This window comes from Apiospora marii (genome assembly GCF_038362585.1).
Source record: "Apiospora marii strain CBS 49790 chromosome Unknown utg000009l_segment0_segment0, whole genome shotgun sequence".
Classification (NCBI taxonomy): domain Eukaryota; kingdom Fungi; phylum Ascomycota; class Sordariomycetes; order Amphisphaeriales; family Apiosporaceae; genus Apiospora; species Apiospora marii.
In genome coordinates this window covers 781623-808089 of record NW_027117381.1, presented here as the reverse complement: position 1 = coordinate 808089, position 26467 = coordinate 781623, and the positions used below count along the sequence as shown (strand labels likewise).

The following is a 26467-nucleotide window of genomic DNA, read 5'->3' as shown; positions in this document are numbered from 1 at the left end:
CGCCATCATCAAATCGACACATTCTCCTTCTGCTCCACCTTCTCCTTGCGCTCCGAGAGGTCGACGCCCTCGACGGCGTGCCGGAACTCCTCGTCCTGCCGCCGCAGCTCCTCCATGATGACGTCGTTGGCCTTGCGGACGGGCTTGATGGCGAACAGCCGGTCCATGTGCTCGAGCGGGATCGCCTTGGTCTCGGGGACCAGGAAGTAGGTGAAGACGACCGAGAGGATCATGAGCGAGGCGAAGAAGAAGTAGACGCCGTAGCCCATCTTGAGGAACATCTGCGGCGTGAAGCGCGACACGATGAAGTTCCAGAACTGTAAGGAAAGCGAGTAAGTAATTGAGTCGTTCGAGAGACGAAGGAAAAAGGAAAAAGACAGGGATTGGTTTGGCTTACCCAGTTGTTGGCGGCGGCGGATGCCTGGCCCAGAGAGCGGGTGTTTTGGTCGAATATCTCGGAGTTCAAGACCCACGGTGTTCCGTTCCAACTCGGGGCTACACACGGCAGGTTAGTAAATGAAATTCGTCGAATGTGTTCCCACATGTCGTGGCGAAACTCACTGTAGAAAACGGTCCATAGGTAGAAGAAGAAGATGGCGGCGATGCCACCGCCGTCCAACGCGCTGCCCTCGGGCTTGTCCGCGACGTTGGCGATCTTGATGTAGGCGCCGATGAACCACATGCAAAGACTCCCGCCGACGGCGCCGTACATGAGCAGCTTCCGGCGGCCGAGTTGATCAATCAGGTACAGCAGCCAGACGACCGTGGTGACGGTCTTGACGACGCCGAAGATGCCCGTGGTCAGCAGGCCGCTGTTGGTGCCGGTGATGCCGATGCTGCTGAAGACGGTGGGGCTGTAGTAGTTGATGGCGTTGATGCCGCTGCCGTTCTGCCAGAAGAAGAGCATGCCGCCGAGGAAGAAGCGCCACTGCACCTTGCGCTGCTTGAGCGCCGCGAACGGCTTCCAGAACCCGAGGCCGACCTCCTGCCGGTACCGCTCCAGGTCCTCGTCGATGTAGTTGACCTCCTCGATCATGTACACGTCGTCGCGCGGCAAGTTCCGGATCCAGCACAGGTTCGCCATGGCCTCGTCGCGCTTGCCCTTGGAGAAGAGCCAGCGGGGCGACTCGCGCAGCCAGAGCGCGCCCGCCGCCAGCAGGCCGCCGGGGATCAGCTGCACCGCGAAGGGGATGATCCACTGGCTGTGGCTCGGCTGCATGGTCGTGTTGACGCCGTAGTTGATCCAGAAGCCCACCAGGCCGCCGATCTGCCAGCCCAGCTCGTAGATGCCCACGATGCGGCCACGGACGGCGGGCGGCGCTAGCTCGGAACAGTAGATGGGGACGATGTTGGACATGCCGCCGACGCCAAACCCTGCGAGAACGCGGCCGCCGATGATGAGGCCCAGACCCCGGGCCGCGTTGGCGCCCAGCATCAGGCCGGCGCCCAGGACGAAGACGGCGGAGAAGACGAAAAGAGACTTGCGCCGGCCGAGGAAGTGGGAGGTCACGTAGGCGAACAGGCTGCCGAAGAAGGCGCCGGCCTGGTAGACGCTGACGATGTTGGCTTGGAGGAGGGCCTTGGTATCCTTATCCATGTTCTCGAAATTGAACTCGTCCTTGAAGGAAGGAAGTGCCAGGGTTCCGCCGATGAAGGCTGTTGGTGGCCAAGTCAGGCATGGTCAGCAGTGGTCGCATAACACGAAGAGTGCCGGGAGAGAAGGGAAGGAGGGACTGAAGACGAACCAGAGTCATAGCCGATGGTGCATGAGGCGAACGACGCGATGGCCGCGCACGTATACACGCGCCAGTTGTAGACGGCCTTGGGCGTCGGCCGGTCCTCCTGGAGCTTGAGGCTCACCATGGTGAAAGTCTTTCCCCTTTTCGTTGCCGACTTGCAAGGCTGGTAAGAAGAGATGTGGGAAGAGCTCAATGCCTCCAGAAAAAGGGTGCCTATGAACACCGAAGCTGCAAGAGATTTTCTCTACAGGCACACAGAGATACCTGGATATCTGAGTCGCTCAATGGCAAGATGACAGGCTGCGGCGAGACGGTCGGGACATTAATGATAGTGAAAAAGCTGGGGCCCCGGTTTGTTGGCAGCGCAGACCCTGGACTAGACAGCTGCGATGAGACAGGGCGAGATCTGGGGTAAGCTGCCGCCAAGTACAAGGACTGTACGCGAAACCTTCCAAAGCGATCAGCTAGATACTACTAGGGCGAGGCGTGGAATCCGGGGTTGGGGATAGGTTTGGGACATGACGTTCCTTCTTCCCACCCTCCCAATGGAAAAATGATTATTCTGCATGATGCGTTCCTGACTGGCGGGTTGACCGTCCCCCCGACGAGTCAGGGCTCCTTTGCCCGAACCCTGGTGAGTCCTTGCCATTTCCGCCTAGCGCCAATATTGTCCGTCTCTCTAGAGACTTTTTCCTCGAGTGGATAAGGTAAAGATCGCGATACCCACCGCGACTGCCTCCTCCCAGTCAACCCAGAACGTGTGTGTTTGTCAGCTGGGGGGTCTGGGGGTGGCCGTGTGTAGGATGGAGAGGCAAATCTCCCATTTTTCGCGGGGCCAAGACACTACGACAACGGCATTTCCTCAGAGGTTCCCCACAGACGGTGACTCTCGTTGTCGGAGTAGCCCCCGCCTCGTTGGAGAAAGCGCTGGGCGGTCTTGATTCTTTCCAATGGGCCTGCGGCTAGCCGAGACATCCATGGCGAACCCTGGTCCGTTGGGAAAAACACTTAACCGGCCAGCAGTGTTAGCTCGGTTATTTACCTGCCAAGTCTCCAAAGCGCCCTCATCTGGTCCTTGTTTCTGGCACTGAAGCTTATTAAAGGGTTGCGCCAAGAAGGGTGAAGAGATGGAGTAACAAGCCACGCGCTCAGTCACGAATTGGGAAAAGAGAAACTCCGCCCGTTACGGAGAGAGAGAGATAGAGAGAGTGTGTGTGTTTGTCAACTTCTATCCCTGCTCATATGATGAGACGAACTGATCGTCGTCTTTCACTTTGGCAAAGAACAGCTCCCAGCTGCCAGATAGCCAGAGGATCGTAAATGAAAAAAAGCTTGGATCTAGCGGTGATCATGTGGATCCATCATGATCAATTCTGGCGCGGATGGCAAAATGTTCATCACGGATAGAGGTGGGCCGCTACTGCTACTAGGTTACTTACGCGAACCCAATTCTACGAAGGCTTCCTGTATTTCATGGAAATGGTTCCGCTTGTATAAACACGCAAAGGTAGTAGGCCAGAGGAGTAGAGCAAAGTACCAAAACTCAGTAGTAGCACAGGTGAGAAAGCGAAACTGAGGCCAACAAAGAATATCCTAGTTATCCTCATCTCAAGCAATACACAGAGAGGATTGCATACATCCCAAACCAGCCCAGAGCATTCCAGACCAAATCTACACACAATGAGTACCGTCGCTGTGGACATGAGCCGCAACGCTCCCAAGCCGCAGAGCCAGGTGGACCGCCATGGCTACCTCTTCGGCCTCAAGATCCAGGCCTCCATGTCGCCGCTCTTCCACAAGACCATCTACAGCGAGCTGGGGCTGCGATGGGAGCAGAAGCTGTTTGAGTCGGCCGACATCCCCCAGTTCCTGCAGCTGATCAAAGACCCCAACTTTTACGGTATGTACTCAGTTCTGCTACAAACCAATAATATCATCTAACGGGACATTGTTTCCCCAGGCGCCTCGGTGACCATGCCCAACAAGGTGGCCATCATGAAGCACCTGGACGAGCTGACGGAGGAGTGCCGCGAGGTCGGCGCCTGCAACACCATCTTCCTGAAGCAGGACCCCGCCACCGGCGCCCGCCGCTACTGCGGCACCAACACCGACGTCGTCGGCATCCGCGAGTCCTTCTACCAGAACGTGGCGGACCCGGACGCCCGCTTCCACGACCGGCCCGCCCTCGTCGTCGGCGGCGGCGGCGCCGCCCGCTCCGCCGTCTACGCCCTACACAAGTGGATGCGCGCCACGCGCATCTACCTCGTCAACCGGGACCCGGCCGAGGTCGCCGCGGTGATCGCCGAGTGCACGGCTAACGGGTACGGCGAGAGGCTGGTGCACGTCGCGACCCCCGAGGAGGCGGAGAAGTTGGAGGCGCCTGGGGCGATCGTGGCGTGCGTGCCTGACTTCGCCCCGCGGACGCCCGAGGAGCACACGGCGCGCGCCGTCATCCGGGCGTTCTTGCGCAAGGAGCGCAAGGGCTGCATGCTGGAGATGTGCTACAACCCGACCCCCTACACGGAGCTCGGCGGGCTGGCCGAGGGCGAGGGCTGGCAGGTCATCCTGGGGACGGAGGCGCTGATCTGGCAGGGGCTGGAGCAGGACAAGTTCTGGACGGGCATCGAGGTCAAGGACTTGCCCATCCAGAAGGTCAGCGAGGTTATCGCTGCGAGGCTGTCGCAGATATCCAAGCTCTGAGATGGAAGGGTTTGTTGTTGATTTCATCCATCCATTGCCTTTCTGGGGGAGTGGTCTTAATTATGGTCGAGGGAATTCAGGAAACAAGCATTTACAGGAGTAAAGGAGTTGGCCATCATCATCATGAGAGGGGAGCGCTCTAAGGGTTTTTCATAGTTCAATTTCATTGCCATTATCCAGCAAATGTTCAGGATCTATAGGTCGAAAGTCCATAAAGATTTATGCGTGCCTATCCTATTTGTACACGATAACCATAAGGCAATCATTGGTCTATTATTGATCAAGCTCCTGGCCGACTGTAGTCCAGATGCCTGACGCGCCGCCAGACCTCGCGCACCACCCGCTCTTGTGATTGACGCGCCGACTCTCCGGTGGCCGGCGATGGCCCGGCCGGCCTGATGGCCAGATATAACCTACTACCCAACCGCACGTCCTCGATGGGCGCATTCTGCGTGTCCTCGGGCGGGTTCGCCGTCGTCACCAGCCCGCCCGCCTCCTGCACGATGGCAATGCCGGCCGCCACGTCCCATTCCCAGCACCCGCCCTCCCACCAGATATCAAAAGCGCCCATAGCGACGTACGCCAAGTCGAGCGTCGCGCTGCCCAAGCTGCGCACGCCGTGCACCATACCCCCCTTCCCCCCGCGTCCGCTCGTCTCCGCCGCCAGGGTCAAGAAACTGTCGATCTTGCGGTGCAAGTTGCCATCGTGCGCATCCTTGCGGTCCTTGCCCCACTCGACCGAGAGCACGCAGCCTTGGGGCGCGTTGGCGGGCAGCGGCTGGTTCCTCACCAGGGGCAGGCGCTGCGTCTCGTTGAGCCAGGCGCCCCGGCCGCGGCACGCGGAGAAGAGCTGCGCCGTGAAGGGGGCGTAGATGACGCCGAGGACGGCGCGCCCGCCCACGACGAGGCCGATGGAGACGCAGAACATGGGGAACAGGTGCGTGTAGTTGACGGTGCCGTCCAGCGGGTCGACGCACCAGGTCGGCTCGGCGCCGATGAGGTAGTCGCGCGAGGCGCCTTTGGAGTAGGTTTCCTCGCCGATGAACCTGGAGAAAAGGGGAAGTATAAGAATATGCCGGCGCAAGGAGGTTCACAATCTGGGTACATACTTATGTGTCGGGTATTTCCTTTCTATGGCGTTCTTGATAAAAGTCTCGACATCTTTGGCAGTCCTATTTGTCAACTTCGTTTCCGAGGACGCTCGTTCTGTGGAAGCGGAGAACCCACCTTCGTCTGCTTTCGTCACGATGTCTACCGCGCTGTCCTTCTCGGTGAAGAGCTGTTCCCCGGTGCTGTCGTCACTCCACCGCGCCTGCGCAAACTTCATGAGGATGGCACCGGCATCTTTCCCGAGCTGCACCGCGAAGGTGTAGATTTCGGCTAGCTCATCGTCGCTGATATGTTGAATTGAACTCATTATAACACAAAAGAGAAAGAAATGTCAGGATATTCAACAGATGAGGTTACTGGCAGGGCGGCGAGAGATAGTGGTTTTCTTCTGTATTGCTTCAGATGTCTGTCTAGTCAGGCAAAATGAGTGTTCTACGATACATCATCGTACGGCCATTTCTTCACCCACACAGATGTCCCATTGAACCGCCTCCAACCGAATGGCAATGGGCCCGATAAGCACCACGGAAAAGCGGTTTCGGTCCGCGCCTGGTCGGTGGTGTGCGTATCTCCAAGTTGGCAGTTGGATCATCGGATAGTCGGGGTTCGTGTGGGGGATATGACCCACTGAAGAGAGGAATAGTGGACTCGAGTCTCGCTGACTCGAAATAGGCACTTTTACTCACCTGGCTGGCATTGGCTGGCAACTCTTCGTATGCCTACATGAAAGATTCCAGAGACATACCTACATCATATGCTCTAGTCCAAAACCATCCCCCTTTCTGAAGAGGGGATCTCGCAATACTCTCAATGCGCTGTTCTTAGCAAGTGCGCGTATGGAGTAGCTTGGCTGGAAACGTTTACCCGCAGCAGATCTCTTGTAAGCCGGCAGAACACTTACCCAGGCAACTAGACCAGCCAAGCTAATGCTACCCACCCACTATTGAACTGACCGGATCTGGCTACTTGCAGTGTACCCTCGGCACGTAGATCCTTGAACGGCTGGTCTCCTCGTATGGTACCGACAGTCATGTAGTTATGCTATATGCTATGAAGATGTGTTTTGCAACTGGCTTCAATGAATTGTGCTAGGTACTGGAATCTACATTCGTATGAGCTGCAGTCAGGATCAATCAAGAGCAGAACCAAGGCCGACAAGCTGCGCAGCAGGAGTAAAAATAAGCACCAAAGAAGTGTACCCCTTCTACTCGAGTTACACGGGAGATAAATAGCATCACGACACGGAGGGGAAGATTACATACAGCCGGTTAAGATATCAGACGACTCACTGCTTTAAACGCCATCTCAACACCCTGAAGCACTGTACCTTATACCCCTCGAGGGATCAGACGGCCATACCAGTAGCCGCGATGCCCTCCCGCACCCTCCTCCTCATCAACGGCCCCAACCTCAACCTCCTGGGGACCCGGGAACCGCACATCTACGGCAGCACGACCCTCCCGGACGTCGAGGCGGCCGCCCAGCAACAAGCCGCGTCTTTATCAATATCGCTGGCGACCTTCCAGTCCAACCACGAGGGCGCCATCGTGGACCGGATCCAGGCCGCCCGCGGCGAGGGCGTCGACGCCATCGTCATCAACCCGGGCGCCTTCACGCACACGTCGGTGGCGATCCGGGACGCGCTGCTGGGCGTCGGCATCCCCTTCGTCGAGCTGCACGTCTCCAACGTGCACGCGCGCGAGGAGTGGCGGCGGCACTCGTACTTTACGGATAAGGCGGTCGCCATGGTCTGCGGGATGGGGGTCTACGGGTACACGGCCGCGATCGAATTTGCGGCGCGGCATATGAAGACGGCGGGGAGGGAGAAGCTCTGATAATTGGAAATGCCAGGGAAGGCTATTCGGAATTGTTCTTGGTTCTAGCAAGCTGTTGTAAATCTTTTCACCCATATATGCGTATCTATTCAGATACGAATGCCATATTATATACTTCTTTACTTCATTGACGTGCTATGGATGACAAAGTCACCCAAGTTGTAATACAACAGACAGGCCTTGAGTTCGGGTTCGGTGCCCCGCATCAGGACTCGAGCTTGGAGCTTGGAGCTTTCCCCAGACTACCCCGCGGTTGGCACTTTGATCCACGTGGGAGCAGAACAAAACATTCTTGGACAAAGCATCTATCGGCTTGGATAGCATTGCAGCAAGATGCACAACGTGAGCTTGACTGGAAGCGAGCGACAAATAATCTAGATGATAGCCCACTGAGCCTTACAATGAGATTACTGTGCAGCTTCATGCCTTTCTTATTTAAACACAAATGCTCGAGGACGTACCTACCACAGCGCGACGTGATTCTGCAGAAGCTAAGTTCAGAAAGATCCACTAGCGCGTTCGGTGTGCTGTTGTGGCTGCGCGCCGTTTTGGCAGGGCTCATATGCCAATTCCTTAAACAAGAGCAATAGCAGGCGTACCTGAAGTAAGTGCATTTGCATTGTTTCTCTCCTTTTTTTGCAGCAGAGTCTGGGACCAGTGCCAGACGGAACTGCAGGCAGACAGTGTTGCTGTTGTGACGATAGTAGGGGGCCAGAATCGGATGTTTGCTAGCCTTGTTTTTCAGACCCTGCAGCTTTCAAACTTTTTCTCCCAGGCTTTTCCTTAGAGCTTCTGGCCCGTCAACCCACCCAAGACTCCCACCGCGACTATTTACTTTCAACGTTCTTTACCACGCAATTGGGCCTTGAAATATTAGCATGCAATAGTTTTTGCACAGAGGCTCACCAGGGCGTTTCTTAATAACCAATATATTCGACCCACCATGTTCGAGAACCTCTGCACCCTCCCGCTGAGTGCGGAACTCTTCTGCCAGGCTGTGCACCCCACGGAACCACTGCTCGCCGTTGGCCTTAGTACTGGCCATGTCCAGTGCTTCCGTCTGCCCTCCGCCGACAAGAGCGGCGAGGACAGCGACTCGGCCGATGCCAGCGTCCTCTCGGACGGAAAGGGCACCATAGATACGGTCTGGCGCACCCGCCGCCACAAGGGCAGCTGCCGCACTCTCGCTTTCAGCAAAGATGGCTCAGGTAAGCTCATGAGTTCCCTAAACTCTGTGCCAACTGGCTGGCGCGTACGAAGAATGATCGACTGACCGCCGTTGGCCACCCTCTAGCTCTCTACTCAGCTGGGACCGATGCCCTCCTCAAGCATTTCTCTCCCACGACGGGCCAGGTAGCCTCCAAGTTCGCCATCCCCTCGACGAACCCCAACCTTTCCGACGACCCGGCCCTGCTCCGCGTCCTGTCACCCCAGACCCTCCTCCTGGCCTGCGACTCGGGCGCCCTCCACCTGCTCGATCTCCGCGACCACGCCCTCGCTGCCTCAAAGCCCCAGCAGACCCATTACCCTCACGGCGACTTCGTCTCCAGTATCGCGCCTCTGCCGCCTAGCGCGGAGAGCACCAGCGGCTTCAGCAAGCAGTGGGTTAGCACGGGTAGTACTACGCTCGCCATAACAGATCTGCGCCGCGGCGTCCTCATCCGAAGCGAAGATCAAGAAGACGAACTGCTCAGCTCCATCTTCGTGACTGGCCTGGGCCCCAAGAAGAACCGTGAGAATGGCATCGCCGCCGTGGGCACTGGCTCCGGCGTCCTCACCCTCTGGGACAAGGGCGCCTGGGACGACCAACAGGATAGGATTGTCGTCGATCGCGACGGCGAGAGTCTCGACTCCATCGTGCAGGTGCCCGAGTTCGTGACGGACGGCAAGAAGAAGGCGGTGGTTGGCGTGGGCAACGGCAACATCCGACTGGTAGACCTCGGTAAGCGCGAGGTGGAAGCCTCGTACAGCCACGATGAGGTCGAGGCTGTCCTCGGCTTGGACTTCGATTGCCAAGGCCGGATGATCAGTGGTGGTGGAGACACCGTCAAGGTCTGGCAAGAGGCCAAGGAGCTCGAAGCGGAGGCAGAAGAAGACGAGGAGTCGGACTCGGACGATGATGACGACGACTCGGATGACGATTCCGATGCTGCTCCTGCAGCTGCGGAGAAGAAGAAGCGAGAGGACAGCAGTGATGAGGAGGACGATAGCGACGACAGCGATGACGGAAAGAAGAAGCGCAAGAAGCGGAGGAAGGGCAAGGCGCCCGTTGTCTTGGGAGTACATGGTGCACATGGCATCATGAAGTTCAAGGGCCTGGATTAATGGTGATGATTTGATATTGGTCTTGTTATTGCTTGGCTTGGATTCAGTTCCTCCAGGCGCATATGGAGATACCCTTTTTCTGCATTGGTTCTCGACATGAGCAACCTGGTACCAAATTCTATAGAAGGGGGGCCTGGAAAACTGTTTAGCGGATGAAACATATGTACAGCATCCTGGCGGTTTCGCCTGGGCAAAGAGAGCGCATTACATTGTAGATACGGATTCGCGACGTATAATTATCAAATGAGAACAAATGCTCTTGAATACCCAGCAGCAATTTAATACCACGATGATGCCCGTTTTGCCACGGCATTGTTGTGTTGTGCGATTGTTGATGCGATTCATCTTGGGTTTCTATGTTGACCATAGCAGCAAGTGCGTGTGCCAATTTTTGGTGGCGCTGCGAGTTTCTGATATGCAACATCCTCGATATCCCAATCCACTCTCCGTTCACCATCTGGACATCATTCAGCTCATGAAAAGACATGGGCCATTGATTTCGATTCTGTTCAACCTATAGTTCAAGTGTGATTTGAAATTCACCTATATAACTTCAGCGTGTTCAAGGGCAGTTTCTACGGGCACAGTTTGGGGTTCTTCTTGAGGTACTGGCTTCATCCCAAAAGGCTGTCATGGCACGCATCTTCTGTCACAGCCTCTGGCTTGGTTTCGTCGCAATGGCGGCATTCGCTGGTGTAACAGTCATGTCTGCTCAGGAGCCGTTGCGCAACATCATGTATCTGACAGGGTGAGTCTTCTACAATCACCAAACATTGCATCTTGCCGCTTGGGCTGCGTGACTGACCATCCGACCGACAGTCAACATCCAGTCATACCTGACCTGGACCTGACTTCCACCGTCACGCACGTGGTGCTGGCGTTTATGCAGTCCGGTGTCTTCAACGAGAAGGACCCGGACCCGGCGTGGCCTCTCTTCCTGTCCGTGGATGATGTGCGGTCCCGTTTCCAGGCCGGCACCAAGGTCATGGTCGCAATCGGCGGTTGGGGCGACACCGAGGGCTTCGCCACCGCGGCGCGCGACGAGGCCAGCCGTCAGCGATTCGCTGGGAACGTGGCGAAGATGGTGGAGGCTACAGGTGCGGACGGCGTGGACATCGATTGGGAATACCCTGGGTAAGTGAGAATCACACTCGGCGAAATTTATGAATCAATCTCATGAATTAATGTTTTACTAACCCTAATGAAACATCACAGCGGTAACGGCGAAGACTACAAACAAACCCCCAACCCCGAGAAAGCCTGGGAAGCCGCAGCCTACCCCCAGCTCCTCGCCGCCCTGCGCCGCGCCCTGGGCCCGTCCAAGCTGATCTCGGCCGCCGTGCCGGGCATCCCGCGCGACATCGTCCTCGCCTTCACGCCGGCCACGGTCCCGGCCATCATGGCGTCGGTCGATTTTCTGAACATCATGACGTACGACCTGATGAACCGCCGCGACACCGTCACCAAGCACCACACGGGCGTCGCTGGCTCCCTCGAGACCCTCGACGCGTACCTCGACGCCGGCGCGCCAGCGGCGCGGCTCAACTTGGGGTTCGCGTTCTACGTCAAGTACTTCCGCGTCCCGCACCGCGCATGCAAGCCCAAGAAGTCTGAGGCCTCGTCGTCGGATCCTGCCCCGGGGATCGGCTGTCCCACGGGCCCCATGGAGGACCCGGACACGGGCGCCGATCTCGGCCGCACGGGCGGGTTTAGCTACCACGACGCCGTGCCCGCCGAGGTGGCCGACTCGTTCCGGAAGGCGCTTTCGGAGGGCGCGTACGATGAGGTGGGCGGGGGGTACTACTACCTGGACGACGACACCGGGATGGAGGATGATGACCTGTTCTGGACTTTCGACACGCCCGACGCCATTGCCAAGAAGTTCCCGCTCGTCGTGGAGCAGAAGGGGCTTGGAGGGGTCTTCGCCTGGGGGCTCGGGGAGGATGCGCCGGAGTTTGCGCATCTTAAGGCTTTGGCGGATGGGGTGGTGCGCGGTCAGGCGGGCAGGGTGCGGGATGAGTTGTAGGATGAGACATCATACCCTGACACAGGATGGGTGCAAGCCATCCAAACTTTTCATGATGCGAAGCAAGCATTTCGCAAATTTGCAAAGTCGCTTCAGTAATAGGTAGCCACAGGCAATCACATCAGAGGAAATCATTAAATGTTGAAAGTTTTCTTGATTTGCTTCGGTAAACACCGCGTTAAAATTATGTGAAAAGACCGCGTTCAAAACATTTGAGGGTATTATTCCCAACCGTAAACGCCTGCCGAAAACAATAATTCATTGGTACTCATCAATCCCAATTTGGCGCGTAGTCATTAACCAGTCCCCAACAATGCAATCAGACCCCAAAAGGACGTCCCCGTCAATTGGTGCCAGCAGGCGATATTAAGACCGACGAGGCGCAGCCAGTTGGTCGATCGGGTGTTAATGGTTGAAGTATTTTGAGGTGGGTGTATTCCAAAAAAAGAGAGAGGAGCCCGCCGCGATTTAAGCGCCAGGGTGCGCCTTGGGCACGTTGTGGCCGCGGCTGCGCAGGGCCTCGAGCCCGTCGAGGACGGTGAGGAACATGAAGATGGCCCAGAGGAAGAAGCCGAAGGCGACGGCGGCCTGCATGGACTGGCACAGGGTCCAGCCGCCGCAGTGGGGGACGCCGACCATGACGGCGAGGGCGACGGAGCCGGCGAACCAGAAGAGGGCCGTCAGGCTGTTGAGGACGAGGGCGGCCAGCTTGTGGAACCAGCCCGCCATGTAGATGGGCGTGATGCCCACGTAGGCCAGCACCAGCAGCGACCAGATGCTGTTGAAGAGCATGAAGTTGACCCGGTCGGGCGAGTTGCCGTAGTAGCCGTTCCAGCCCCAGTAGCCCGAGTAGGCGCTGACGACTGTGGCTGGGGGTTAGCGCCTGTTTTCTTTCTGGCCTGGTGGGGGTGACGGGGTTGGGTTGGGTTGGGGGCCAACGGCAATTCTCATTGTCGTGGATGTGTTGTTGAATTCTGATTTGAAGGGATCAAGACGTACTGTAGCCTGTGAGACCGAGCTCGATGATGGTGAACACAGCCGCGACGGCGTGGACGATTTGGAGGTAGCCGAGAGCCATGGTGGATGACGTCGACGTGCGGTTAAGTCGTTAGGTGTTGAGAGGTTTGCTGGTCGGTATTAGGGTATTAGGCGAAGCGATCGTGTAACTTCGGTAATCGTAACTCGTTGCTGGAGATGCTTGGCGGAAGAGCAGGTGAATGAACAGAGGAGTGAGCAGATGAGGTAGGGCGGGCGACGCAAGGCATATATACGTAGGTATGAAGCGTAGGTAGGCAGCTTTCTCATGCTTCCATGGAATGCTAGACGAACTGCCAGAGTGACTAACTAACCAACCCGAACCCTGAAAAAGCATCCTAGCCTGCCAAGGGCGGGAAATACGTAAGGCAGGCGAACAGGGTATGGTGAAAATAGATCAATTGCGATTTTAGCCCAGCGTGGCCCAGTTGCAGTGCCCAGTCACTCGACCCGGCCAGCTAGACTCAACTAGACGCATCTACGTCGTGTTTCACTGGCCATGATTGGAACCGGGATGGAGCAAAAAGCCAATGACATTGCGTGTCATAGCACGGTGATGCATGCAAGGGTCTGGGAGCCTGGGGGCAGATTTTGGGCCTCGATTCCTCTTTTTTGGGCTGTCACCACTAAACTTCCTGCGCGCATTGATGATGAAGGCCAATGACGTTGCTACGTCTGGTATTAGGGCCTACTCCCGCTGCGACAGTACACTCCATCGCCGCGCTTGAGCAGACGGACACAAGTGTGCATGTACTATGGGGATTGACCGCCAACAAATCAAGAGATGCCCCGCCTCTAAAGCCTGAGGCTGGGAGGAATGCATCGAGGTCCAACCACGCGTAACGCCTACTAGACTCCAGAAGGGCATCGTTATGTCTGTCTTCCGCTTGAGAAAAAAAACATCTCTCGAGCCATTAGCTTCGACTGCAGTCAAGGAAATCCAATCGACGGCGTCGTGTAATCCAAGCCACACCAGAGCAACCGATCCGAGACAAGGTCAGCTGTCTTGGGTGGTGGTGAGAAACGCGACGTCATCGAGAGCTATGACGAAATGAGTGCCGCGACCGTTTTCCATAGCTCGAGTCGGTTTTGACCTGTCAGGTCGAAACTTTCAGGGATCTTCGCAGGGTATTGGCCAGCCCACAAGATCTTGGCTGAAAGGTGGACCCCCGACATCTGTGCCGGCATCCGGGAGACCAGAAGCCGTTTTGACGATTGACTGATGTTTGTGTACGCATTGCATATGGGATGGATTGAGACGATGATGATTGTGTGTTGTGTTTCTCATTATTCCCGCCTTTTGCCATGTTCCACCTCGATCCAATCACAAAGCCAATATGCCTAACCGTATTTGCGTTCTTCATTTTTAGATTCCCCCGACTCGAAGCGCCCGGGGCGTTGCGCGATTGGATCCGATGGTTGAAACATTGTGGCATCAGCTTCAGAGTACGCCATCTGTGGGCGTACCACTGGCTTACACGCGTTTGGCGTTGTTCCAGCAAAGCCACCCTCTCCACGTGGCCCCGTTCGGCGAGGGAGCTTCGGCCAACGATGGATACGGACGATTGGGCACGGCTGCCTCTGAGGCTCTGACAGTGTCTATCAATAAATCCTTGCGATTTAATCGCGTCTCCTCCACGCGCATCCCGCAGACGGATGGACCTGGTTGCTGGTTGCTGGTTATGCAGCTTCTCCTCGCGCATCTAGATCGAGGCATTTTGACCGTGACCGCCATATCGACATTCCACATTCTCCATGTCAAATTCAGCATAGTGCACCAACTAGCACCTGGTAAGACGCATTTGGATCTGCTGGCATGGTAGGCTTGGACGAAAAGCCCACAATGCTCCTGATGCCAGCGCCCTTATCTCTTGGTAGCCAAACTCAGCAGCGCTTACGATCGCCTACCATATATCCACCAAGGTGGCTGGGTACTGGATACCTGTAACATTGCTCTGGGGGCGGGCTTACAGGACGCGTCTCATCAAGTCTGGTCTCGTCCGATTTGAGGAGAGCTATGGGGTGCCATAATACTCAACATGCTGAAGTTCATTGACAAGGACAGAGGAGCCGCACTGTCACAGGTACTCCAATTGCTCCAGCAGGCATCAAACCAAGGGTGTTTCCTCTGTGCAGTGAATTGGTTTGGATACCATCCTTTCTGTCTAACCTAGGGCGCGTAACCCATTTAGACTCACCAATGATGATCCAGAACAAACACTTCAAAGCGATACTTGGTCTCATCTGAGCCACTACAGGCGGCGTGGTGTCGCCAGCAGTTAGACGAATAGGCTGGGTTTCTTGACGCCAAATCAACCAAATGCACGGGCTGCTATCTTATCGGGCGGGACATGCAAAATGGTCCGAAACGGACCCGGCCCGGGTCACTACTACACCTGATGTCGCTCCCGTCTCCGGGCTGTTCAAAGGCGAAGATTCGGTCGGGCACGATAACAATACCCTTCTATAAGCCGCACAGTGTTTTCAGCGTTGCGAGTGCTCGTCCAGGTTGACCGAGAACGGCAACAAGAGGCTGGCGAATCAGAAATCGCCATTGAGGCACGCAGTCTTGGCAGTCGTTGCTAATTTCGCAGCTCGTAGATCCAATCAGCGCCATTTTCCTTGGCATCAAATACTACCACCTCAAGAAACTCACTCGAACCAGCTCATTCTATCTGTTCATCGATGGTGTATGTGAGCTTAGTATGGTGATGGGATAAGCATGGAGGCAAGTATGTTGAAAGTATATGTCTGTGGCTGCTGCGTGTTACCCCAATTCAGGCCTGCCAAATGACGACGGCCAGGGAAATTTTGTAACAGATGCGAGCCTGTCCTCCCTACAAAAGCAACTGCTTATCTTTCAAATCAAGTAAACAAATGCCATGCCCCGGACAACCGCAACCTTTACCTTGCACGCCAAAGCGGAGCCCTGGCCAGGAGCGGGTCGCCCGGCTTCTCTACCCTAACCAGCATAGGGAAGTGATAACGGTCCTTTTCGATGATGCGCTCAACGTGCAGCCCCACTTCCAGCAACATGGCAGCCCGGCGCAACCTCCAATTGGTCAATGGGAGCCATTCTCGGGGCACAGCAGGCACGTGGACCGCATCCATCACCAGAGACGATCATGATCATGAATGCAACCTTTGGATGCAGGCAGGGCTGTCCGTCAGCTCGACTTTACTGGAGGCTGGCCAGTGGTGTGTTTATAAGTAGAGTCTTCTCTTCCTTCTGAGGCTTTTCGAGAGTTTATTCATACCCCACTCGTATTCGCTCACATTCGCTTTGAGCTCACTTGGTCGTTTTCCTCCGCTCGGAACGACGCTTGAACTTGCCCCCAACGCGCGATCATCACAATGCTCTTCCAGCACGTGCCCGTCGTGGCAGCCCTCCTGGCTGCCACCGCCACCGAGGTTGCCGCCCTGCCGAAGCGAGCGCAGCAATCCATGGGCAAGAGCCGCGTCAACAACGTCGAGCTCGGCCCGCGGCCGTACTACCTGGTGGAAAACATGGAGGCGGGGCCGCTCAAGGACCGCCTCGCCTCGTGCTCCGAGGACAAGATGCGGCCGACCAAGTTCAGCATCTCGCACCGCGGCGGGGCCTGCCTGCAGTTCCCCGAGGAGACGGTCGAGTCCATCATGGCGGGGACGCGCATGGGCGCCGGCATCCAGGAGTGCGACGTCGCCTTCACCAAGGACCGCCAGTTCGTCTGCCGCCACGACCAGTGCGACCTGCACACGACCACCAACATCGTGGCGACGGCGCTGGGCGCCAAGTGCACCAAGCCGTTCACGCCCGCCTCCGCCGCCAACGGCACCGCCGCCTCGGCCAAGTGCTGCACGAGCGACCTCAGCCTGGCCGAGTTCAAGACGCTCTGCGGCAAGATGGACGGCTTCAACGCCTCGGCCACGACGCCCGAGGACTTCCTCCACGGCACCCCCGGGTGGCGTACCGACCTCTACTCGACCTGCGGCACGGTGCTGGCGCACAAGGAGTTCATCCAGCTGGTCGACGGCCTGGGCCTCGACTTCACGCCCGAGCTGAAGGCGCCCGCGGTGCCCATGCCCTTCGAGGGCGGCAGCTACACCTTCGAAGCCTACGCGCAGCAGCTCGCCGACGAGTATCGCGAGGCCGACATCGATTTTGCGCGCGTGTACCCGCAGAGCTTCCAGCTCGCCGCCATCCAGTACTGGCTGGAGCACGAGCCGCAGTTCGCCCAGCAGGCCGTCCTGATTGGACGAGAGCGGCGACAAGGGCGGGGCCGCGGGCTTCGAGGCCGCCGTCGCGAACCTGACCTTCTACAAGGAGGCCGGGGTCAACATCGTGGCGCCGCCGCTGCCGTACCTCGTCGAGCTCGACGGCGAGAACGAGATCGTGCCCAGCAGCTACGCGCGCGAGGCGAAGCGCCTGGGGCTTAAGATCATCACGTGGTCGCTCGAGCGGTCGGGGCCACTGGCGGCTATCCACGAGGCTGGGAAGAAGGGGAGCCCGGATTACTACTACTCGACTTTCTTCAACGCAACTACCCGCGACGGCGATATCTACCGGCTCGTGGACGTCTTGGCGCGCGAGGTCGGGGTTATGGGCATCTTCTCGGACTGGTCGGCCACCGTGACCTACTATGCTAACTGCATGGGTTTCCTGAGCTAAGCACGGTGTGGGGTATACTTGCTCGTGGTAAAGAGTAGATTCATCAGCGATATAGAGATATAGAGTAGATAATAGGTAATGTGTTACGAGATCAAGAGACATCTAATTCATCTTTCTACCTGTGCTCCCATGGCAACCACACTGCTAGGCCATTTGAGGGACAGTAAGTAAATCAAGATCGGCCAAGTCTATACCACCGCGCAAAAGCGACACCGCCAACGGCAAGCGTCGAGATGATGCCGACCCAACTAACGCCCGCTTTCCACATGACGGCCCGCATGAACTCGTCCCGGGCCTGGCTGTCGTTGACCCGCGGGAACGGCTCGTCCGGCACCTGCTTGTTCAAGAACTTGCACAGGGGTTCCCAGCCGCTCGCCAGGTCTACCTCGAGGAGCCGGTCGTTAGGCACTGTCCGGCGCACCCACGCGTTGTGGAGTTCCAGGAGTTCCGGCGCCGGTTTCTCCAGGCCGTGTCGGAGACGCAAGCTGCATTGTTCCTAGAGGTTAACAGGCGGGCCGTCTTCAATCGAGACACGTGCGAAGTGTTGGGAGGTAGAAGGTTTCAGGAGAGGGACATACTCGTCGTCAAACCCCCGCGTGATGGACGGGAACCACCGCGCCCCCGGCAGCGGCGCCAGATACACCTCGAGACACCGGACGGCAAACACGCGGTACGCATCCACCTGCGTAAACGCCCCGAAGCTGCGCCACCAGCTCGCGGGGTCGCGCGTGACCAGCACCACCTTGGCGTCCGGGTAGAGCTCGAGCAGCTCGGGCAGGAAGTGGAACATGGGGCAATCGGCGGTGCCGACGAACCCCTCGGTGACGTCCCGCAGCGTCTTGAGCAGCTTCGTATGCTCGCCGGGCCCGGCGCGGCGGAGCCGGTACAGGTCGTCGAGCTGGCGGCAGTAGCCGTCTTCGCGGTGGAACATTTGCGTGCCGCCGTGCATCACGGGCCCGCCGAGCAGGTGCTCCAGGGCCAGCGAGTAGGAGAGCGTGGCGGTGCGGGAGTAGCCGGCGTCGATGACTTGGAGCTGGCGGGTGCGGTCGCGGGGGACCGAGGCTGTGGCGCCCATTTTCTTTCGTTTCGTCTTGTCGTCTGCTGTGCTCCAATGTCTAGTCTAGCGCGCGTTCGCTTACTGTCTTCACTCTGGCAGACAGCAGTGATGTAGTTATATGCTGTTTGAGAAAGAAGCAAAAGAGCCCGTACGTGCGAACATCATCTGCTGCAACTGGCTAGGGTAGCACCTCTGGCTTTATTGACACTGACAAAAACGGTATTCCAGGTCTCTTTTTTACAAACCATCGGGCTTACTCCTAGCAAGACCCCGGCCTGCCCTACTGCAACTATACCCCAGAAAACCCGGGTGATGTGGCGCCACTGGAGTGTAGTGATTCGCTACGGATGTCTCGTTTTGTCTTGGAGCGGGGTGGAGAGCGTAGTAAGCGCGGCGCAACTTCGATCCATCACCCCTGCTTCCCTTTTACTTGGGATTTATTGCTTGGCACCCAAGAGAGACTGGTCCCGGGCTCCATGTGGCACTGATAGAAGCAAGAGTGTCTGATCACGACAACGATGGTCTCGAAGCCCTTGAATGTGATGAAGGCTCAGGTCAAGGTTGATGTTGGTAGATGGCGCTTCCAGCGGGGGCAGCTTCCGATTTCAGCACTCTGGGGTTAGCGCTGTTGCGGGGCTGATAGGGGCAGCACAGCCGTCCACCGAAGGCTCAGCCCAAGTCAGCTCATCGTCGACCACGCACAATTCCTGTTGAGTTTGCATGTCTCACTCTTTTTGACAAGTTATATTTCAGGAATTGAAGTGCATTTACGTAAGCTCTCCAGCAGTCATAGTTTATGGGAACTTTGTCCAACACGGCATGGCCACTGGTCCTGGGTGTGGCATGTGTGCTGCTAAATTCGTAACATTTCGTCGCACATCGTCCGCATAGGCTGCCGTCTTAAGTTCCTGTCATTGGTAATTCAGTAATTACTTTACCTCTTCAGGTATTTGTTTGTTCTTGACTAGGTAGCTCCTTCAAGTAGAATACTTGGGAAGGGAACGGGATAGAGGCAACGTCCTGCCAAATCCGCTCAGGTAATTCGGAAGTGCATGACTATGACTATAATTGATATGCCTGGGGCATCTAGATGCTTCTGAAAACAGCTGCGGCCAAATAGTACATATCTAGTAGACATCTTATTTGTGCAGAGAACGTCTGCCATTTACATGGCAATTTCGGGAATGTGTAAAGTTTCCAGGTGAATGTAAGCAAGAATAAAGGGGGCACTGTCTACTCGACTACCTGCGTGCCTCTAAAATATCGACACACATGTTGAAAGCTGCCTGCTACTTCTAGAAATGTGGCAGTGATGGTTGATCATATGCCATGGTTATCATGGGGACCATGAACCGGTTGCTTTATGCTGCTCTATTACCTCACCTCTCGTTTGGACGCCTGGAGAGCCTTCAACACGAAGTTTTTCTACCCGAGACTACGTATTTACGAATGCGGCTGACAGCGCTTATGACTCCGGTGGTGTTGATACTGTTGGGCATGTCAACAGTGTCAGCGTTGGTAAAGCCGGAATCAACTGGAATGCTGAGGTTGGAAACTGGCGGGATTATTACACCAACCGAGTTTTTCATTCTTCGATTCAGCCCCCAAATTCAGTTGGTTGGCTCTCCTGTTGGGCCAGAGTTTGCGTATTGACTCTACCAAACAATGTTCATTACGTTCATGGTATTACAAATGGCGGTACACAGACTGTTTGCAAACTCGGTGCAAATCAAATTGTCGTCTGTTTAGTCATATCAACGAGGCACCCTTACGTACACGAGCTATTGTCGAGCCACATGTCAGCAGACTATTTCACCGAAACCATCTCAACTTCAGGACTTGAGCCAAGAGCATGATAGGGTGAAATTCTATGAATTCCAGAGAATGGGCATAAAAAGAAAATCACGGCTGGCAAGTCTTTCAGATCAGATTGCGTGTTGAAGCATTGCAACGGTGGTACTCTGATGTCCCTTATCGAGCAGTTGGAGCGTACTTCAACTGAAAATGTCTTTAGAAAACGCAATCCAAGGGTATCTACAAGAAAATAGGCTTGATCATAAGATAATGGCAGGACAGCACAAGTCTTTGAACCACACATCCAACTGGCCTTCATCATACGTCGACATATGTTAGCAACTACCACTGCTCCAGTCACATGAAGCCCTCATGGCTGCAAACGGTAAGATGGGCTGTCATCGGGTCTCCTCCAACCCATTCGGTGGCTGCACTTGAACGAAGAACAGGAGTGTTGGACCAAGATAAACTGCCAACTCCAACACGTATTCAGTTGTTCTTTGTTGCCTGTGAGGATAAAGGGACCCACGCCAGTTCTCTCATGCGCAATCAGGCCTACCGTATCAACAACTAATTCCAGAACTTCACCCATATTCATTCAAAGATATCAGAAAAGCTATCAGACCCTGCTTTACAAACCAAATCTCACAAGCCAAGTTGTCATCAAGTCAAAATGTCGGACAACAAGCCCGTAGACAACAAGATCGTCGTCGTTGATGATGTGGAAGCATCTGTAAAGACGGCTGAAGTCGCCGTGAAGAATCGCGAAACTCCCTCTATACAACGCCAGAGGGCGGATGCGAAGAAGAAAGAGGATAAAGCTAAGGAGGAAGCTAAAAAGAAGAAGGAAGAGGAAGACAATGCCGCAAAGGACGCATCGGAAAATGCGGGAAATATAGCCCAAATGAACCGCGGGAGAGGAGGTGTCTAGAAATCTCCAAGACTTCTGGACTTGGGTTGATGGATGATGCCTGATTACAACCCTATACTGGCGAGCAGGATTTATGTGAGGGATCTGGACTGGGAATACACGGGTAGTTATTCTGGAATTTCTGGTTGGAGAAAATGCTGTCAATCGTTTCTAAACTGCGGTGCTTTTACAATACCACTCCTTACAATAGGTCAACTAAGTAGTCTACATCATATTGCCGGTAACAATACACACTCTTTTGGACAACAAATGTACCATATGAACTTGATGGGCAAACTTGAATATTCTGTTTCAAAACTAGCATGGCCGAATCCGGCACTTATCTGCGGACCGAAACGAAAGACGTGCAGCCAATCCCCAAATGAAGAAACAGGAAATTGAGAAAGAGACACAGGAGGGAGATTTGAAAAGAGTACTAGATGAGGGAACACGCTACCGGACCACACGCGGCGAAGTCATCTACCAACCGTAAGGGGAGACGCGAGTTATGTTACACGTATTATGTGTACCTATGTAATTTGTTGTTGCATATGGGAACTGCATGTTGTGCTGTTGTTGGGTAAGAAATCAGAATAAAAGTGGGACACAAGTTGGGTATTTAAGTCAGGGGTAATCCAGATGCTAGGGAGGGAGCGAAAACTCCTCTCCTTCCCTTCTTCAGAAACCCATATGCCAGTTGAAACCTGCTGCTCAAATTCAATATGGGGACGCCTTTTAATAGGATTGCCGAAAGAGATGCACAAGACGCCCAGAGAGCATTCCTTGACAGATTCATCGCCGGAAAGGAGGATATTGTAACCTTCGTGGCCAACCGCCTGGGCTGGAGCCAAGCTGGAGAGTTCCTTCACTATCACATTGGACCCTTCAACGTCAGCATCTCTGTTGCGAATACCATCACACAGCAGCATGTCCTCATTCGCTTCCCAATCCCCGGAAAAGTGTACGGACCATGGCAGGTGCAGAAGGTCAGGAACGAAGTCATGGTACTCGAATACATCGCTCAGGAAACCTCCATTCCAGTTCCACAAGTACTCGCTTGGGGAAGCTCTGAAGAGAGCCCCCAACACCTAGGACCTTTCATCATCGAGGAGTTCATGGAAGGCAAGAACCTTGTCGACCTCCTAAGACAGCCGTTCGATGACATAGAAGACGTTCCGATTCTGGACCCGGACATTGACGATACAAAGCTTGATTTTGTATATGAGCAAATCGCTGGGTTCCAATTACAGCTCTCGCGCTTGGGATTCAAGTCCATCGGGGCCATCTCATCAATTAAGGGATTCGATGGCTCTGTAGTTACAGACGCACCACCACTCACTTACGACATGAACGAGGTCGTTGCCTTTGCAGGCTTCCCTGCCGATCACTTCGACTCAGCAACAGCATATAGTCGCGCCACCGACTACTTCTCAGAGCGCGCGCGGTGCTTGCAGCTCAACCTCGAAACCCACCGCAACGTGGGACAGGAAGAAGCCGACCTCACCTGGAAGCGGTACGTCGCGCGTCACTGTCTGGAGAAACTGGTCCCAGCCTACTGCCCTGCCGCCGAGGATCACGGTCCCTTCCGTCTCTTCTGCGACAATTTGCGCCCGGCGAACATGCTCGTCGACCCGGACACGATGCGGATCACCGCCGTGCTGGACCTCGAGTTCACCAACGCCCTGCCCGCCCAATACGCCTACGACGTGCCCTGGTGGCTCATCCTCCGCAACCCCGCCGTCTTCGTGGGCGAGGAGGGGAAGCAGCAGCTGCTGGATCTCTTCGAGCCGCGAAAGGAGCAGTACATCCGGGCCATGGAGCGCGCCGAGGCCAAATTCCCCCAGCTGGTGCCGGCGGAAGAGCCCCGCCTCTCGGCCCGCGTCCGGGACTCGTGGGACAGCGGGCGCTTCTGGTTCAATCTGTCCATGCGGAGTAGTTTTGATGCGGATGAGGTGTATTGGAATTTTTTATACCGGGAGGGTCGAGGCGAGGCAATGTTGGATCAAGCAACACTGGCGGCAAAGGAGGAGTTTCTGAGAAAGAAGAAGAGCCAATTCGACGCGTATTATGAGGAGAAACGGGCTGACGCGAGATTCGAGATTTGATTGACGTCGAGGCCTGACGGTACTTTTGTCCGATGACTTGCTACAAGATGGTTGGACTCAAATTTGTTGGTCATCCAAATGGTCGGTGAGGTTAACGCGTGAGCACATGGGATACAATCTCTTTGTTTAACTTGCACTGACTGTTAGATGTTGTGTGTTGGGTGGTATGGCATTCCCAAAGCGGCTGCCGTTCATTCTTTCTCCCCACTCGTCACACCATGTGCGTTGTCAACAGTCACTCTACGTAGCCAACAGCACCCACGTGATCATAGGGAAACAATGAGAAGTTTCGATGAAACAGTTTGCTACCTGCTCTGGACCCCACGAGCTCGGGCATATGGAGTACAACAGGGCATGTGCCATCTGGCATGACCTTGGTTCTGGGTCTTTGACAGTCACCACCAGCTATGTTTCAACAGAGCAAGGTAAGGTACATCCCTTGAAACGACCTTTTGACCTGAATTACCTTGTTGGAAGTCGTTGAAACAACATACCTCTCATAATCGTTTACTTAAGAGGATACTTGATACTAGTGAATACAAAATTGCATATTAATGTAACATTACCAGCATGGCGTTGTGTCCACGGCGATGAGACTACATCTACGACCACTTTGACCCCTGATATTCTTAATCTACCATGTGCATTGCCAGGTAAATTTACATTACAATTTTGTCCAGCCTTATTCTCTAGGGCGAAACAAGATAGAAAGTAAACACAAAAAATAGCTCACTATGTGGCCCAAAACTAATATTACCACATCAGGCACTATGTGTACCATTATTGTCGGGACTCCAAGCCCGAGGCAGGCTTACTTGAGCCGGAAAGATGTTCTAAACAGACTAGAGACGGGTTATGCAAGGAAACTGACCAGAGTCAGCGAGAGGACATTCCCCTAAAGAACAAAGAAGGCCAGAATTGGTGTCAAGAGTGCTCCACGGGGAAACCGTTGGAAGTCGAGATGATTACTGAATACGGCTTACTCGACGAAAGGGTCCGTGACATCCTGTACATTTCCTACAAGACCAGGTTCGAAGCCTTCGACAGTTTTCTAGAGTACTGGAAGGAAAAGGGACTGTTGCGCCCGGGGCACCTGCGCAAATTAAAGAAAGCAAAGGCTCGATACCGGCGAGAGTGGAAACGGGCAGTAGAGGGCGGGGAGTCCAGGCACGTCTGCAGCATACTACTAGAAGTTTTGCTGTGCGATTACCTGCTGTTGAGAGAGCAGCTCTCCGAGGGCCGGGCGCGTAGAGATACACCGTTCTCTATGGAAAGAGTGACTACGGTGTCATATATTCACCATTCAGAGTCTCAAGCAATCATGCGGTAATTACTTGACACGAGTACACGGAGAAGATGCATTATATGGGCGTCAGGAGGGGACTGCAGGGTCCGAGGGAAGAAGCTGCGGTTTTCTCAGGTTCTTATTCTCGACGAGACGGTCAATATGGATGGAGCTCAGTTGGTGGAAGACGTAAATTCCATGGAAGTAGTGCCATAATGGTTTATGTCCCAGTATTATTGCACAATATCATTGCAATTTATCTCAATGTCTTTTTTCACCTGCCTGCCTATGCTCTTGCACCTGATCTCTATTGGCAACTCAATGCCTGCCCTAGTCCACATCTCGACGTAACTCATCGACAATGACCAATGACGGATGGCTGGTTCAGCCACTTGCAGCATTGCTTGAAGGTATCCCGGTTGTCGTGAGCTACGCTGCAGATCTAGTGGACCCAATGTTTTTAGTGCCTGCATCTCAAGGGGCTGACAGGACCGCGAGCTCCACTTACCGCGTTCTTCGTGGCTAATCCCATGTTGTTACAGCATATGTTCGTCTGCGACTGCAGGAGAGCGCCGTTCTGCGAATTCATGCAGATGCAGTCATCTCCTTCCAAGTGCCAGCCGCAGACGTTGATGTCTCTCTCGAAAAGGTTGGAGAGGCTCATGGCGTAGGCTGAGGTGCAGCTCAGGAGAATGACGGAAGTGATCTTCATCTTGTCGAGGTAGGATCGAGGGCAGTGTTTGTCTGTGGTTATTTCAGGGTCGTCGCTTACTGTTTGGATTCACACTACGCAAGAAAGGACCCGAGCAAGATTTTGGCCACATATTTATAGTCAGTCTACGAGTACGGCGGAGGTGTTTCTCGCCTTTCATGGTACCGAGAGCATCTCCGGTGCCGTCTCTAGGATATGCGTGGTACCGAGAGCCGCAGCTGCAGGACATTATCCGCAGCTACCAAGTGTGACAATGGCTCGTTCTCGAACGCATGCCCAGAGTCAGTTGGCGAGTCCTCAACTTTCAGCTTTATCGTCGTTCTCTGCAGTTCATCTGGGTAAAAAGAGCCAGAGCACTGCGTCCTCGCATTTGGAGTGGGATTGTGGTATCATGCATTTCAGGCTAAAGGGTGAATCCTTCGCGGTGCTTATCAGTAGGTTGCATTCTCAACAAGCGAATGTAAGCAATTCAATAAAATAGCCGAGGCCGCTTGTCGAGTTCGCTTGTCGGGCCCTGTGGCGTGAAGCTGCCTGGCCATGCTCTGAGGCCCCAGGCGGATCGCCCCGGAGAAGACTAAGAGGTAATACCCAGCGACCTGGCCAGTTTGCGTGTAATAATGAGGTTACATCCGGAACATGAAGATTAGAAGCCTATTGGCAGATCTAAAAATACCTTCTATATGCATTGGAAATGTGGCCATCGGTTCTACCCATCTCGATCCAAGGTTTCGGTCTACCGAGACGGCAAAAAGGGGCGCGGCGGTTTTCTGTATTGCCGGCTACGTTTCCTGAGACCGGCGATAGCCGTACCATGGAACGGAGGAAATCTGGAATCTAGTAACTCTAGACCAATCAGCAATGGGTGACATTGGGAAAGGGGGTTCGTATAGGAGTCGACGCCCCTTTTCATGAGAATACAACGTTGCTTCTCGACCAGTCTGACACGGTTGCCGCATGTTTGCCTGCTACTTCAAGAATTCATGCTAACAAACATGATTATTTTCATACTACTTGATGAGTTGGATACTAGCCATGAAGTGTTTGTGTCTTTGGCAGGTCCCCGGAGTGGCTCGTGTAAATTTATATTGAAGCTGATGTAACCTCGACGTCGCATTGAAACGATGTTGCCACTTGGAAAGTGTGATATCGTGGTTGCAACATCCAGCAACGACATTAGCAATGCTCA

At 54.9% G+C, this 26467-nt stretch overlaps 12 protein-coding genes across 12 annotated transcripts; 7 read left to right on the top strand and 5 right to left on the bottom strand.

Annotated features, from left to right (window-relative positions):
* Positions 1-8: 8 nt before the first annotated feature.
* On the bottom strand, positions 9-1863 carry PG985_011748 (quinate permease; the record flags this gene model as incomplete). Its single annotated transcript, XM_066831515.1, has 4 exons — positions 9-317; positions 398-495; positions 562-1656; positions 1746-1863. 4 exons carry the CDS (start codon positions 1861-1863, stop codon positions 9-11), a joined length of 1620 nt encoding a protein of 539 aa, XP_066679565.1.
* Positions 1864-3419: 1556 nt separating this feature from the next.
* On the top strand, positions 3420-4439 carry PG985_011747 (quinate dehydrogenase; the record flags this gene model as incomplete). The annotated part of the gene is made up of 2 exons (XM_066831514.1): positions 3420-3639; positions 3700-4439. 2 exons carry the CDS (start codon positions 3420-3422, stop codon positions 4437-4439), a joined length of 960 nt encoding a protein of 319 aa, XP_066679564.1.
* A 280-nt stretch (positions 4440-4719) lies between these two features.
* PG985_011746 (uncharacterized protein) lies at positions 4720-5856 on the bottom strand (the record flags this gene model as incomplete). Its single annotated transcript, XM_066831513.1, has 2 exons — positions 4720-5485; positions 5549-5856. The coding sequence occupies 2 exons, from the start codon at positions 5854-5856 to the stop codon at positions 4720-4722; spliced, it is 1074 nt and encodes a 357-aa protein (XP_066679563.1).
* A 1063-nt stretch (positions 5857-6919) lies between these two features.
* On the top strand, positions 6920-7384 carry PG985_011745 (3-dehydroquinate dehydratase QutE; the record flags this gene model as incomplete). Its single annotated transcript, XM_066831512.1, has 1 exon — positions 6920-7384. The coding sequence occupies one exon, from the start codon at positions 6920-6922 to the stop codon at positions 7382-7384; it is 465 nt and encodes a 154-aa protein (XP_066679562.1).
* Positions 7385-8327: 943 nt separating this feature from the next.
* On the top strand, positions 8328-9709 carry PG985_011744 (WD repeat-containing protein jip5; the record flags this gene model as incomplete). The annotated part of the gene is made up of 2 exons (XM_066831511.1): positions 8328-8592; positions 8679-9709. The coding sequence occupies 2 exons, from the start codon at positions 8328-8330 to the stop codon at positions 9707-9709; spliced, it is 1296 nt and encodes a 431-aa protein (XP_066679561.1).
* Positions 9710-10386: 677 nt separating this feature from the next.
* On the top strand, positions 10387-11735 carry PG985_011743 (glycoside hydrolase; the record flags this gene model as incomplete). Its single annotated transcript, XM_066831510.1, has 3 exons — positions 10387-10402; positions 10540-10843; positions 10925-11735. The coding sequence occupies 3 exons, from the start codon at positions 10387-10389 to the stop codon at positions 11733-11735; spliced, it is 1131 nt and encodes a 376-aa protein (XP_066679560.1).
* Positions 11736-12203: 468 nt separating this feature from the next.
* Positions 12204-12813, bottom strand: PG985_011742 (uncharacterized protein; the record flags this gene model as incomplete). Its single annotated transcript, XM_066831509.1, has 2 exons — positions 12204-12598; positions 12735-12813. The coding sequence occupies 2 exons, from the start codon at positions 12811-12813 to the stop codon at positions 12204-12206; spliced, it is 474 nt and encodes a 157-aa protein (XP_066679559.1).
* A 3311-nt stretch (positions 12814-16124) lies between these two features.
* PG985_011741 (uncharacterized protein) lies at positions 16125-17418 on the top strand (the record flags this gene model as incomplete). Its single annotated transcript, XM_066831508.1, is given in 2 exon segments — positions 16125-16994; positions 17011-17418. 2 exon segments carry the CDS (start codon positions 16125-16127, stop codon positions 17416-17418), a joined length of 1278 nt encoding a protein of 425 aa, XP_066679558.1.
* A 172-nt stretch (positions 17419-17590) lies between these two features.
* PG985_011740 (uncharacterized protein) lies at positions 17591-18493 on the bottom strand (the record flags this gene model as incomplete). Its single annotated transcript, XM_066831507.1, has 2 exons — positions 17591-17903; positions 17997-18493. The coding sequence occupies 2 exons, from the start codon at positions 18491-18493 to the stop codon at positions 17591-17593; spliced, it is 810 nt and encodes a 269-aa protein (XP_066679557.1).
* A 2449-nt stretch (positions 18494-20942) lies between these two features.
* On the top strand, positions 20943-21200 carry PG985_011739 (uncharacterized protein; the record flags this gene model as incomplete). Its single annotated transcript, XM_066831506.1, has 1 exon — positions 20943-21200. The coding sequence occupies one exon, from the start codon at positions 20943-20945 to the stop codon at positions 21198-21200; it is 258 nt and encodes an 85-aa protein (XP_066679556.1).
* A 701-nt stretch (positions 21201-21901) lies between these two features.
* PG985_011738 (uncharacterized protein) lies at positions 21902-23284 on the top strand (the record flags this gene model as incomplete). Its single annotated transcript, XM_066831505.1, has 1 exon — positions 21902-23284. The coding sequence occupies one exon, from the start codon at positions 21902-21904 to the stop codon at positions 23282-23284; it is 1383 nt and encodes a 460-aa protein (XP_066679555.1).
* Positions 23285-24921: 1637 nt separating this feature from the next.
* On the bottom strand, positions 24922-25281 carry PG985_011737 (uncharacterized protein; the record flags this gene model as incomplete). Its single annotated transcript, XM_066831504.1, has 2 exons — positions 24922-25011; positions 25078-25281. The coding sequence occupies 2 exons, from the start codon at positions 25279-25281 to the stop codon at positions 24922-24924; spliced, it is 294 nt and encodes a 97-aa protein (XP_066679554.1).
* Positions 25282-26467: the final 1186 nt, after the last annotated feature.